At 30.3% G+C, this 13731-nt stretch overlaps 1 protein-coding gene across 1 annotated transcript in view; it reads right to left on the bottom strand.

Moving 5' to 3' along the window:
• The window catches only part of mtTFB1 (mitochondrial transcription factor B1), a 48753-nt gene that overhangs the window by 8459 nt on the left and 26563 nt on the right, over positions 1 to 13731 (bottom strand). Inside the window, exon 4 of the mRNA XM_085812160.1 lies at positions 3590 to 3861. Coding sequence (XP_085668286.1) covers positions 3590 to 3861 — 272 coding nt within the window. The remainder of the gene's footprint in view (positions 1 to 3589; positions 3862 to 13731) is intronic.

The following is a 13731-nucleotide window of genomic DNA, read 5'->3' as shown; positions in this document are numbered from 1 at the left end:
ATACCGCCCCTCAAAGGGTTAAAATTAGGCAAAAAATTTTTACATTTGCATTTTTTTCTTCTAATCTGAAGAAAAAATTCTTATGACGGATGTATAATGTTTTTTTAATGCATAAGAATTAGCAGTTTTAAATATGGAAAAAAATAAAAGGCCTCAAATGTTTCTGCTAAAGAAAATCAAAGATCAGCAATATATATATAAAAACTGGAAGCATGCAAATTAAGATAGAATATAATTAGTGTAAAATAATGGGGGAAAAGTGTACATTTTTGAGATTTGGTTCAAGTATTAAGATCTCATTGCATAGTTCTAATTTCTGCATACAGAGAAATATTTTGTTTGAATCAATATCTTAAAACTGAATTAATTAATTTAATTATTGGCATAGCATTCAGAAGATCTTGATGTAATTAAACTTGAAGAATCTTCGTTGTCTAATTCCTACAGTTGGTTTTCTGTCTTTCACTGTTTCCAAAATTTTGAATATCAGTAATGATTTTAACAAGACCTGATGTTCTTACATCCCTATCAGCAGAATTCTTTTACTTTCAGGAAGAATTTTTTTCCCACCCATTAAAAAAAAAAGGTTAATCTTTGGATTATGGTAACTTGGCGAATATTTGGCGACCAACCCTGCTACAGCAACCTGCTAGTTTTTGTTTGCACACAGTAAACTCGTTCTTTTTTTTTTTTTAAACTCAAAATTTTTTTTCAACAATCTGCTAGCCGAATTACACTTACGCTAGAACTTTTATAGAACAAAAGTGCTTAATCATGACGAAGATTAGGTGCGAAATTGGGAGAAAGTGCAGAATGTTAAACTGCTTGCCGTGTTTTTAAGAATTGTACATACACGGTATCCATGTACACGTCGACCTATTTTCACTTTAAAAAAATCCCAGAATTGCACAAAAATGGCATTGCGCACATTCTTGACTTTATCCATGTACACTGCTAAAGTCCTAGCTAGTAACCTTTATCGCCGTACCAAAATGTCGCCAAACTACCTGTTACCATATTCCAAGGATTAGTCAAAAATTGTACGGCTTTAGCTAAAATAATTAAATACTTAGCTTTCCCTTTCGCTCTTGATAAAGTCTTTGAAAAATGCTTGAGATATTTTAACATCCTTCCAGATGCAGTAACAAGTTTGAGTAAATTTATGATAGTGTTAGATTTGAACTCCCCCCTCCCCTTTTGAATGAACTAAAAACTTTAACTGCAAGATGTTTAGTGGATACATAAATATTTCAAATGTGTCCTAAAAAGTATCATCTGAATATTATGGTACTACTATATAAAAACGAAATGTATTGTCCTTTTATTTATTCATTGTGAAGATTTCATAATGAATAAATGAATGAGTATAGCTCACTATATAGTATAGTCTACATTATGTTACAAATAGTAATACAGTCAAAAGTCGTTAATTCGGACACCCATAATCCGGAATGATCTATAATCCGGACCTCAAAGCTAACAGCTTTCTGCGCATGCGCATAGGCGTTTATGCGTGCGCGTAAGACTGCGCATATGCGTGTGCGCAAGTGCAGAATACGTTTTTTCGTGCGTGTTTAATGTATAACGGACGGTATAAGCTAAAATTATCTATTTCAGTTAACCCTCTGACTGCTCAATTTGTAGAACGAAATTGCTTAAAAAAATGTGTAATTTTTTTTTTCATGTTTTAAATCTATATATATTGGAAAGTTGAAAAATGCACTTTTTCTTTCTAGAAAACACTTTTATGTAGATTTTTATCATGAGAAACTAAGATGCCAGAAAAACCAATTTCAGTTGCTATCAGCAAAAAAAAAAAATAATAATAATAATAATAATAATAATAAATAAATAAATAAATTTTTTTAATAAATTTCAATCGAATTACAGTTAATTTCTATTTATTACATAATATAAAAAAGTAAAATGTATAAATTTTACGAAAATATGAAGCACTGAGGAAAAAATACCTTAGAAATGCAGTTTAGTACGAAAGAGTTCAAAACAGGGTTCAAGGCAAAGTCCAACTTCACAGTCTTCACGCCAGATTCAATAAATCTAATTAATAATCAATTTAATTATAAAGCTAATCAATAAATCGAATTAATATTCAACAATTTTATTAAATAATCAAGATAATCGCTGAACGTTTTTTAGCAGCCATTTCTGTAAGAAAAATGCGGCAAAAAGTGAAGTTTGAGCTGTAATACCACGTACCTTCAAATCCCGCAATTTAGTGGACAACTAACCATATATGTTGGCCAAAACGTAAACTATACGTCAAATACTGTATATAATTTATTTCAATGGTTAAACGGGAAAAAAACGGGAAGCGCTCCTCAATAAAGGAAGAAAAACACATGTCCACAGGATGAGCAGATTTTGCTACATTTGAGTTGCCCGTTGAAATCGCGGGATGAGCAGCCAGAGGGTTAATGTTGATGATTGCGTTGTTCCTTAATCTTTGAATGGATCCGGCTTATTACTTTTTTCAGACTGTAAGAGCAATTTTATAAAAGTAAACTTGAACTTTCGATTATGTCAAATAGAATTTCCGATGCTGGAGCTCCCAAAGGATCTACAAAATGATAGTATGTTTCGATGTCCATCAAACAAAAAGTGGAATTGCTGCAAAAAATGGATAAAGACATGAAGAAGGTGACAGAGAGGTTATTGAAAACGAAAAAATTTCGATCGACAATTTAGTCGGTATTCTCGGCACAGCAATTACGGGACTTGAACAGCGGAACTTGTCTGTTTATAGAATTAAAGAGAAAGTATTATCACATAAAACAGAATTAAAGAGAAAGTATTATCACATAAAACGAAGCAACTTAAACAACTTACATTGAAAGAAATGTTTAATAAAGTAAACAAATAAATATTAAGTTTTTTTTTTTTTTTTTTTTTTTTTTTTTTGTAAATTTTGATACTCTTTAGATCATTATTTTCTTTATTTCATAAATTACAGTTTCATATTTTTAATTTTAGAATTTCTGCATGCCATCTTACGAGATTTAAACTGATGATCTATAATCCGGAAACGCCGAAGTCCCGAAGAGTCCAGATTAACGACTTTTGACTGTACAACTATCATTTACTGTAGCACAGCTACTGCTAAACATTACAGTATCTAATTAGTTAGGTTTAAAGATCTGTATTATCCAGCATAATCATATACATTAAGTAGTTTAGATCTCTGTTAAAAAAAAAAAAAAAAAAAAAAAGCGTGTTTTTCCCATATTGAGAAGTATTTAAAAATATGTGCATGGAAATATGTCTTTCCAACATCAACAAGCATTCCTCCTGTGCATGCATTTCAACACTTGAAAATAATTTTTAGATAGCATTACAAGTTTAAGGTATGCCTCAACTCATATATTTAAAAAATCAATATAGTTAAATAACATAAGTTTAAAATGCATGCAGATTAGAATTAATAGTACTTTTGAATAAAACAAAGCTAGAAATCTTTTTAAGCATGAAAATAAAAAATATTTAAGTGCAATATCAATGACCTCATTACGATAAGCTATGCATAATTAGATATTTATGCCATTTTAGTGAAAAGATTTTTTTCAGTAATTACCTGGAATTGTGAAGAGATGATTAACATGGCATAAATACTGGCAAACAACTGACAACCTGCATCTATTTCTTGAGCCGGGTCGAGCAATCATTCGTAGAGCAACTTCCTTTTGAAATGTGAGTGAGAGTCTCGTGCGTCCATATACAAAAGGCCCCGTATGTTTAGAACAATCTTTCAGCCACTTAATTATAAGTGGCGTTGAGATATTAAATGGTAGATTGCCAATGATGTAAAAAGGGGGTGGAGAAAGTTTCCAGTCATGCGCTAAATCCCTAAAAAATTGCAAAAACAGAACACATTATAGAATTTCATTTTATAATGAAGAAGCACATGAAAATAGTCTTTCTTAAAATTTAGAAGTACTCTCCCATTAGTAGTATCCTTCTGATATTGGAGTTTCAAAGAAGCATCAATATACTTTTTTTTTTTTTTTTTTTTTTTTTACCATTGTTTTTATTCATTGCTAACTGATGCTATGACATTTTTGCAGTAAGCATACATTTATAAAAAAAAAAAAAAAAACTGAATGCTTTAGATTTTACATTATGCCTAAAGGGGTTTTTTTTAACATTTTGTGAGTTACCTTTATTAAATATCTTCACACTTAAACTATAAAATTCAGTTCAACAGCAATATCGTAAAGCAATTTTAAAATGAGCATACCTTTAGTATTTCTGATACACAGTCTCACATACTGGAGATAAAAATGTTTCCTCCCCCCATACAGTGTTTCCATTGTTCGTTTTGAAATCATTGAGTTTGTTAATCAAAAATTTACAAAGCGTGAAATAAATAATAAAATAAATTCCAAATTTGGTCTTCCAGAAGCCCATATTCAGGTGGAAATGTACGTTATTCAAAACTGTACGGCTTTAGATACCATTGTTTTATCACAATGTGAGAAAAATACATACATTTATACAGGTTCTTCATTATTTAACTTTTTTAAATATAATACAGGGCTCTAATATTGGGTGGCAACAATTTGAAAAGTTAACCAACTAAAAATGCTAAAACAAAAAAGTCCTTCAGGGCAAATTGCCCCTTTGAACTAAAAACATGTATTTATTAATATATTTTAACCATAATTAATCATACACCTCTATATCTCAATGTCTGTTGTATTTATCAAATTTATATAATAGCTTTGTCATTCAAATACATATGTGCTGTATTTCATCCATTAGAATGTGCAAAATACATGTGTTTGATCATTTACAATTCGTTAACTAAGCCACTTTAGTTCTTACACATTTTCAATTTGTAATGCATTTTCATTTTGCTAATGCATGCATTTAAATGCTTGTTTATCCATTCAAAGTGCCTCTTATTATCAATCATTTTATTTCCGTTTTTGACTAATACATTTCTTAATTTAAACCATATCTGCAACTAATTTACTCTAATGTTGTCATAATGAATGATTTTTTTTTTTTAATACTTCTTGAAGGCCAATATCAGACATGATTATGTTAAGCACCTCATAGACTGATCATATGAACTATACACCGAGTTGTAGAAAAAGTAATAAAAAAGCTAATAATAAGGAGCTACACATTAATTCAATACACACATGAATTTACCTCACTGATTCATGATACATGAAAAAATTCTGATATGGACACCAAGTTCTTTGTACGCCTATTAAATTATACACTTTTTTTGCTGCATTTTATTTAAACTTATTTCATTTGAAAGTGAGATTCAATCTTCCTCTTTAAAGTGCCTTTTTGGTACTGCTGATTGCAATAAAAAAGAGACATGCACAACTAGATATTACAGCCATCCCATACATCAAATTTCAGTAGCTACACAAATTTTAATTCATTCTATGGCTGTTTTTTGGTTACATGAGGTACATATGTACAGACATCATGCTGAAACTAGTCGAAGATTCCAAATACAAAATTTCAACATTCCGCAGCATATCGTTTTAGTTTTGTGGAATACATATAAATAAATGTCACAATAGAAATAGTCAAAAATGGATTTGGGAACGGTTAAAACAAGTATTTCCTCTGAAATTTTTCATGAATATGATACATCCTTTACTCTGTACAAGTAAAAATATTTATTGTTTTAATATTTTGCAGTCTCCTCACAGCAATGAAATTTCCATGCACATTCCAATTAAAAGTTCAAGAGATTAGAAGCTAAAATATTTCAGCATTTATGTTAATTTTACATTTATGTTCATAATAATTAGGAATAGAAAATTCAAATCATCGAATTCCATGAACCCCCCCCCTTTTTTTTTACTTAAGAAAATTCCATTCATTGTGCTTTTTATCATCATCTGAATCCATTAAATCCTAGTCTAAAAAATGGTTACACTAATTCAAAACTTTATTTATTGAACTTCTGCTAAATATCAGTAAGGTTAGGTTATTTGGGTATGGCAAACACAACAAGGGCTATGTGCCTAAGGCCTTCACGGAGGAATCTCTACGAGAAACTGGCTCCCAGTCATATTATACATGGGGAAAAACACAAAAGACACACATGCAGCTCATCTGCCAGTATTTAAACCTGAGTCAAACTACTAGCATTCAATTCAGTAGTCTTAACAACTTAGCCACTAGTGGAGCAGGCACCCATATTCGTTTAAGAAAAGAAATCATTGCAATTTCGGTGATGTTTGGATCGCCATAACAACTCAAAGCAGCCATGAATGCCACCCTGTTTCAACTTGCCATCAAGAAAAATCTGCCAAAAAGTTCAAATAACCATGAGTTTTGCTTTCTCAAAAAGTCTTATAATACAGAAACTCAAATTATGTTCATTATAATACAGACAGAACAGAACTTATCACTAATAAATCCATAATGTTATATTTCGACCACATCACACACAACCTTGGCTGGCATTCTGCCAAAACACAATTGCCCAAAAAAAGAATATTCATTATATTATAGCTAATTACATGCACAGGGTGAGGAGGTCACATGAAAGTTTAATCTTCTCCGGAAAGACCGAATTTACTACTGAAGGAGGGATGTAAATGGACAACTGACAACATTTCATATTCGCCGAAATAAGTGCAAAGATTCACATTCATATGCTCAAAACCAGAGATGATTAAATTTTTTCACAAATGATGACTTACATGAACGTTGAACAAACTCATTCATTCGTTTAAAAATAAGATTTTAAAAAAAAGAACTATATTTACTAAAATAAATGGAACTAGCAAATAAATATTCTTCTTGTAGTTAGAAAAAAAAAAAAAAAAAAAAAAACAGGAATCTACCCCGTTTGAGTGGGGGGGGGCTGCCCTGACATGAGATTATGTTAAATCGCAGTCAATCCTAATTTAATAATTGTGAGCTTTTATGCAAGAATTATCTTCACTCTATTTTTCTAAAATAAACTTGATTTTTTAGTGCAAAAATCAAAGAGAAATATAATAGTCATTATAACTGAATTTAACAAACATTCTTTATTCATAAAAAGCAAATTTAAAGATAATTAAATTATGAAATTTTAATTGTAAATAAATAAATGATTAATTATTGCTGCGAACTAATCGACAATATCATTTAAATTTTGAGAGCATATGTAAATAAGTGCAGGTATTAAATTCCATGAATAAATACAATATTCCAAAAAAATTTTACCCCTAAAAAAAATTTTAAATGCATAAGTGAATAATTGTTGAGCAGGCAGGAGACAGACTTATCAAGGGGAAGTTTCCTCCAAACCTAACTCTTCAATTACTCAATTCGTGTTTCGTCATTCATGCAGGCAAGGCTGTTTTCATTTTGCGATTTTGCGTCAAATCACTCAGAATGTCCATTTCACTTTTCAAACTGTTGCCACAAAATGTTAGAGTCCATTATATTTTAAGAAATTAAATAATGAAAAATCTGCATAAATGTATGTATATTTCTCGTATTGTGATAAAACAACGGTACATAGAGCCATCGAATTTTGAATGACGTAATCCTCCTACGAATATGGGCATGTGGAAAACCAAATTTCACATTTGTTTTACGATCTATTTCACAGTTTGTAAAACTTTAATGAATTTTTGATTAATATATTCAAGGATTTTAAAGCAAGCCATGGCAATGTTGTACAGAAAAAAAATAATAATAATAATAAAAATTTTATCTCCCGCGCGCGAGACTGTGTATCGGAAATTCTAAAGATAGACTCAATTTAAAATTATTTTGCAATATTGCTCTTGAACTGAATTTTATGGTTTAAGTGCAAAGAACATGATTTTAATAAATAAAGGTAAAACATTAAATGTCAAAAAGCACTCCTTTGGACATAATTTAAAATCTGAAACCTTTCAGATTTTCATTTTTTCAATGTGTATTAATGTGCATACATTTTAGTTCAAAAATATAAAAGATATACAGTACAAAGTCCGTAATCCGGACTCGTCGGGACTTCGGCTATTCCGGATTATAGATCATCAATTTAAAAATCTGGTAAGATGGCATGCAGAAATTACACAATTAAAAATATGAAACCGTAATTTATGAAATAAAGAGCAATTAGGATCTAAAGAGTATCAAAATTTACAAAAAAAAAAAAAAAAAAAGCTTAATATTTGTTTACTTTATGAAACATTTCTTTTAATGTAAGTTGTTCAAGTTGCTTTGTAATGCGCATGCGTAAACATTAAACGCGCGTGCGTAAAGCATACAAAAAAAAAAGTTTGTGGCTTTGAGGTCCGGATTATAGATCATTCTGGATAATGGACGTCCGGATTACAGATTTTATACTGTATAACAATTATTAATTACAGTATTATATTAGAATTCATGCAATGAAAATTATACAATATAATAATTAAATAATTGTGACAACAATTATTATATAATAATAGTTATTACATTTTATCACAAAATTAAGTTTTGAAAGTACTCGCATTTTTACCGATATATACATGCATAAAATTAAATACAATGTAATCAAACAGTTTATTAGAAATGATGATCAGCATATTATTTTTACTTTATTTACTACAGCATTTATTAGTAATTTAGTGTCTCCTTAAATCCTCTTTGAAAGTAATGAAAAAAAAACAGGTAAAAATTCCTACCCTATTTTGTCAATAAGGTCCATACGACATACGTGTGTTTGTGCTCCTGGTTGTGGCTAGTGCGGTTAAACTATATTAGCAACTCACACCATGATTTAAAAATGCTGTATCATGTCCTGCTGTCTACAGCTGAACTACTCAGCTACCTGTTGAATTTTGAAGTGCCAGTTGATATCTGAATGTTATTTAAATAATTTTTGTCAAATTATGTTGTGGAAATGAGTCTCAAGTTTTAACAATTTTCTTTTTTATTTGTATTTTTTTAATAAAAATGTACGTATTTTTTAAAACTGTTAAGTTTCTTTTTCAATGAAGATTTCAAAACTTTTTACTTCTAAGTAACTTTTTTCTCCTTCTTATTGCTTTTATTTGACGGATTCAAGATTCGAAAATCTTACAGGATTTGGATTCAAGAAATCCATGTCACCTATATTCCCAATTAGTTTAAATTATTTAGCAATATTTTTTTATCTTGCCTCTTACAATATTAATCCTAAATTATAAACTGATTAATAACTATCTAATAACATTATCGACTCAAAAAATTGATTTAAAAAATGATACACTACGTCTAAAGGTTTTACACTATGTCACACTATGTACACTACATCAAAAGTATGTGTGCATGGCAAAAGTTTAGTAAACTTTCGCACAGTTTCAAATACTACCACAGAATGTCATCCAAGAATGACCCAAAATATGCATAAAACTTTAGAAAGCTTCATGTGATATAACCATAAGAGACTTTTGATTCCAATTAGAAATAAAAACATTCACACAACTGACATAAGTCATTTGTTCACACCTTTATGTTATAGTGGCCTCAACATTGAACTGAGCATTGGCAAGCAAAAAAAAAAATGGTTACTGATACACATAAGGAATTCATTCAATATCTATACTACAGAATTTAATTCTAAACATATAGAAGTAATTTAATAGCAGTTTGTATTCATTATTTTATTTACTTACTTCTGTAAGCAATTTGTTTAAAATACACAACATATGGATACATTACTAATAAAGACTCTCTGGTGGCCACAATTAGGCAATAACTGCTAATAATGTATCAAATACATTAACATGACTGACAGGATGCATGAGCATCTTTTACTATGTAAGACTCCAAGTGATGTCTTTTTTTTTTAGCCCAAAGGGACAATTTGTCCTGAAGGGCTTTTAATTTTGTTTTGGAATTTTGCCAAAACAAAATAAGGGTATCTTATGTTCTTTATTATAAGTCTTATGTTCTTTATATATGTTTATTATATGTCTTATGTTCTTTATTATAAGGGTGCGACACGAAGCCACACGAATGTATAGGCCACAGCAAAGCATTCCGAAATATGGCACTTAATATTTCTTTATTCAGTAATTCCCTTTCATATTGATGTAATCATCACTGATAACATTTTATACCATTGTCAGCATAACTATAAACATCAATATAGGCATATAAGACAACACAGTTCACTATAAATGGCATTTCACGTTTCAAAGTGTTGCCACCAAACATTAGAGACCTCCATTATATTTCACGAAATTAAATAATGAAGAATATGCATGAATGTATGTACTATGTTTCTCGCACTGTGAAAAAACAACGGTACCTAGAGACATCACATTTTGAATAATGTAATCCTCCATTCGAATATGGGCAACTGGAAGCCCAAATTTGGAACTTGTTTTATTATCTATTTCACTTTTTGTAAAACTTTAACAAATTTTTTATTAACAAACTCAACAATTTCAAAGCGAGCAATGGCAACACTGTATGAGAAAAAAAAAAAAAAAAAGAAAAAGAAAAAAAACATTTTTATCTCCAGTGCGCTAGACTGTGTATTGTAAATTATAAAGATATGTTCTTTTTAAATTTATTTTGTGATACTGCTGTTTTAAAGAATTTTATGGTTTAAGTGCGAAGAACATGGTATTTAATAAATAAAGGTAACACACAAAACGTTAAAAAAAAAAAAAAGCCCCTTTGGGTATAATATAAAATCTGAAAGCTTTCAGATTTTTATTAAACTATTAATATATATTATAGTTATATATATTTTAAGCCTGAATGTCTTATTAGAAATTCAAAGCCATTGAATAAGTGCTTGTGTGTATCAACAACTGTCTGTTTCTCGACAACACAGCTAAAACATAGAAGTTCCTACAGTAATTTCGAACAGATAAGCTGCCCTGGTGTATATACTGCACAGATTAGTTACTAACTTAAAAAAAAAAAAAAAAAAATTAATTCAAAAAAAGTCCACATGAATGTATAGGTCACAGCAAAGCATTCTGAAATATGGCACTTAATATTTCTTTATTCAGTAATTCCCTTTCATATTGATGTAATCATCACTGATAACATTTTATACCATTGACAGCATAACTATAAACATCAATATATAAATAAATAAAAAATAAACAAACATCTTTCCTTGAATCTGCCAAAAATGAACTCTGCTGATTTTTAATGTATGTTATTTTTATGGATTTGTTGAACTTTGCTTATCGCCATAAATTATCATTTCATGAAAAATAATACATAAATTAGAAAAACAGAATTTTAGAATTAAAATAAACTACATTTATTTATGCAAAGCCTTTAAAATCTGACTTATCAATTTCAGAATCATATAAACTTAATAAATGACCATCATGGTCACTTTCATCACTGTGTCAGATCTTTTTCATTTTCTTTTCGATTATTTTCAATTTAATAAAAACTTAATACAATCGTATCAGCTCAGACTGACAGCCATGCTTTATTGACCCACAAAGCAACCTCATACAAAGATTTTTCTCATCTGTCACGAATTTATGAAGGAATGGAGTCCAGTTTGCATGTATTCCTTCCACTGCTTTCACAGTTCATGCTTAAAAATTATATTGACAGTGAGATCCAGTGGCTATAAAATTTTTATCACTGAGAAAAAACATCAGTTAAAAATTCCCCCTTCCCTTCATATTTCACCCTTCATATTTTACCATTCGGGGCACAACCAAAACAAGTCCTTTCATTCCTGATTGTTAACATAGAAATAGTTCTATTCAGAGAGGTAATCCAAAAAAGTAAAGGGCATTTCATCCATTTTAATTATTGGGCATCTATTCAAATTTTCTTTTTTAATTTTAATACACATCCAAAAATAGGTAGAATTTTGTGAAGTCAGTTTTTGGGAAGCTTCTGTCCAACTGTTATTTTGGTCCTGACGGATAACTTTTTTTTAACTTTCATGAACCCGAAACATTAATTAGGTCCTCTGTCAAAGGTTCTAAATTGACCTCAACACAGTTAAAGCAATTTGGAGAATTGGAAACACTAGGAATTGAAAAGGAAAGTAAAATATATAATGATGTTCGGAAGAATTTTAATGCAACTGTAAAATTTAAAGAAAAGTGAGATGAGGTTAATTTACCTTGAAATGAAAATTCATCTTTTTTAAAAATGAATTGTGTAAATGCCAAAGCTTGTCTAATACCCATTTGTCAAGCAATTACAGTCAAAAGTCGTTAATCCGGACTCGTCGGGACTTCGGCGATTCCGGATTATAGATCATCAGTTTAAATCTGGTAAGATGGCATGCAGAAATTACAAAACTAAAAATATGAAACCGTAATTTATGAAATAAAGAACAGTTATGATCTAAAGGGTATCAAAATTTACAAAAAGAAAAAGCTTAATATTTATTTGTTTACTTTATTAAACATTTCTTTCAATGTAAGTTGCTTCGTTTCATGTGATAATACTTTCTCTTTAATTCTATTAAACAGACATAATTTCTTGTTCAGTTACAAAGTTCCGCTGTTCAAATCCTATAATTGCTGTGTTGAGAATACCGACTAATTTGTCAATCGAAATGTTTTCGTTTTCAATAACCTCTGGGTCACTTTCTTCACTATCAGAAGCGAATTATAATGATGAGGAACTTGATTTAAATCATATCAAACACGGAGTACATCGATATGAAATACTACACTTAGTAAGGAATTATAAGCCAAATAAAATAAAAACATCTGCCCTGAAGATAAGGATAGTGCTTCAACTTCCAATCCGCAGTGTGAAACTGATAAACAGATTTCGGATTTCAAAACATACTTTCGCTTTGTAGATACAAATTACATATTAGTAAATATATATCCGAAATTCTATTTGACATAATCGAATGTTCAAGCCTACTTTTATGAAATTTCTCTAACAGTCTGCAAAAAATAATAAGCCGGATCCAATTTGAAGATTAAGGAACAACGCAATCTGCAATATTAACTGAATTAGATAATTTTAGCTTAGCTTATACCTCCGTTACACTTTAAATGAGCATGTGCACAAACATATTCGCAGCCGTAAAGGTCTTACGTGCACTCTTAAACGCCTGTGCGCATGCGTGAACGCAACGCATGTGCAGAAAGTTTGTAGCTTTGAGGTCCGGATTATAGATTATTCCGGATTATGGGTGTCCCAATTAACGACTTTTGACTGTACATTTGCTTAAAAGCAAATTTCTAATTGCTGACACTGATAATCCATTTTCTTTCTGCTTTATTATTCATTTCTCTAAATTGTCTTCCAACACAAGCCAGACTATGAATCCAGTCTGACAAGACCTCTAATTTTTCTTGTTTGGACTTCCACTGCCAAACGCATCTCTCATAAACATGAAATTCTCTAGCCGCAGCCCGATTTCCAATTTTTATCGCTTTCTTCACTGCCGAACGCTTAAAAGCAATTGTATAACTAACTTTTTTGAGTAGAAGCCATAATAATAATAATTTTTAAAATCCAACAAGTATGAATGATAACGTAAGCATTGCAACATGTACGCAATACGCAAGCCACAAGGCAGTAAGACACACGTAAGAATAAACACAAAACTTAACAAAATAAATGTTTCTGTGGTCGTTAAAAAGGAGATAGTTATTAAAAAATGCACACAAAACCACCGAATTCGGCAGGGAGTATATGCATTATGGTGCCTTTGCACCGAGTGCAACTTACTACAGTTAGGCAACTTTCACAAAAGTTCGAACTTGTTTCGCTGCCTTAGTTGCAACCTGAGCACTCGTATCAGGCTAAAACGTCGCACTGAAT

This window comes from Stegodyphus dumicola, chromosome 2 (assembly GCF_044657685.1).
Source record: "Stegodyphus dumicola isolate Sdum_Otavi_A_Nest chromosome 2, ASM4465768v1".
NCBI classification, from domain to species: Eukaryota; Metazoa; Arthropoda; class Arachnida; order Araneae; family Eresidae; genus Stegodyphus; species Stegodyphus dumicola.
The sequence above is the reverse complement of the archived record's forward strand: the minus strand, read 5'-3'. Positions and strand labels throughout refer to the sequence as shown.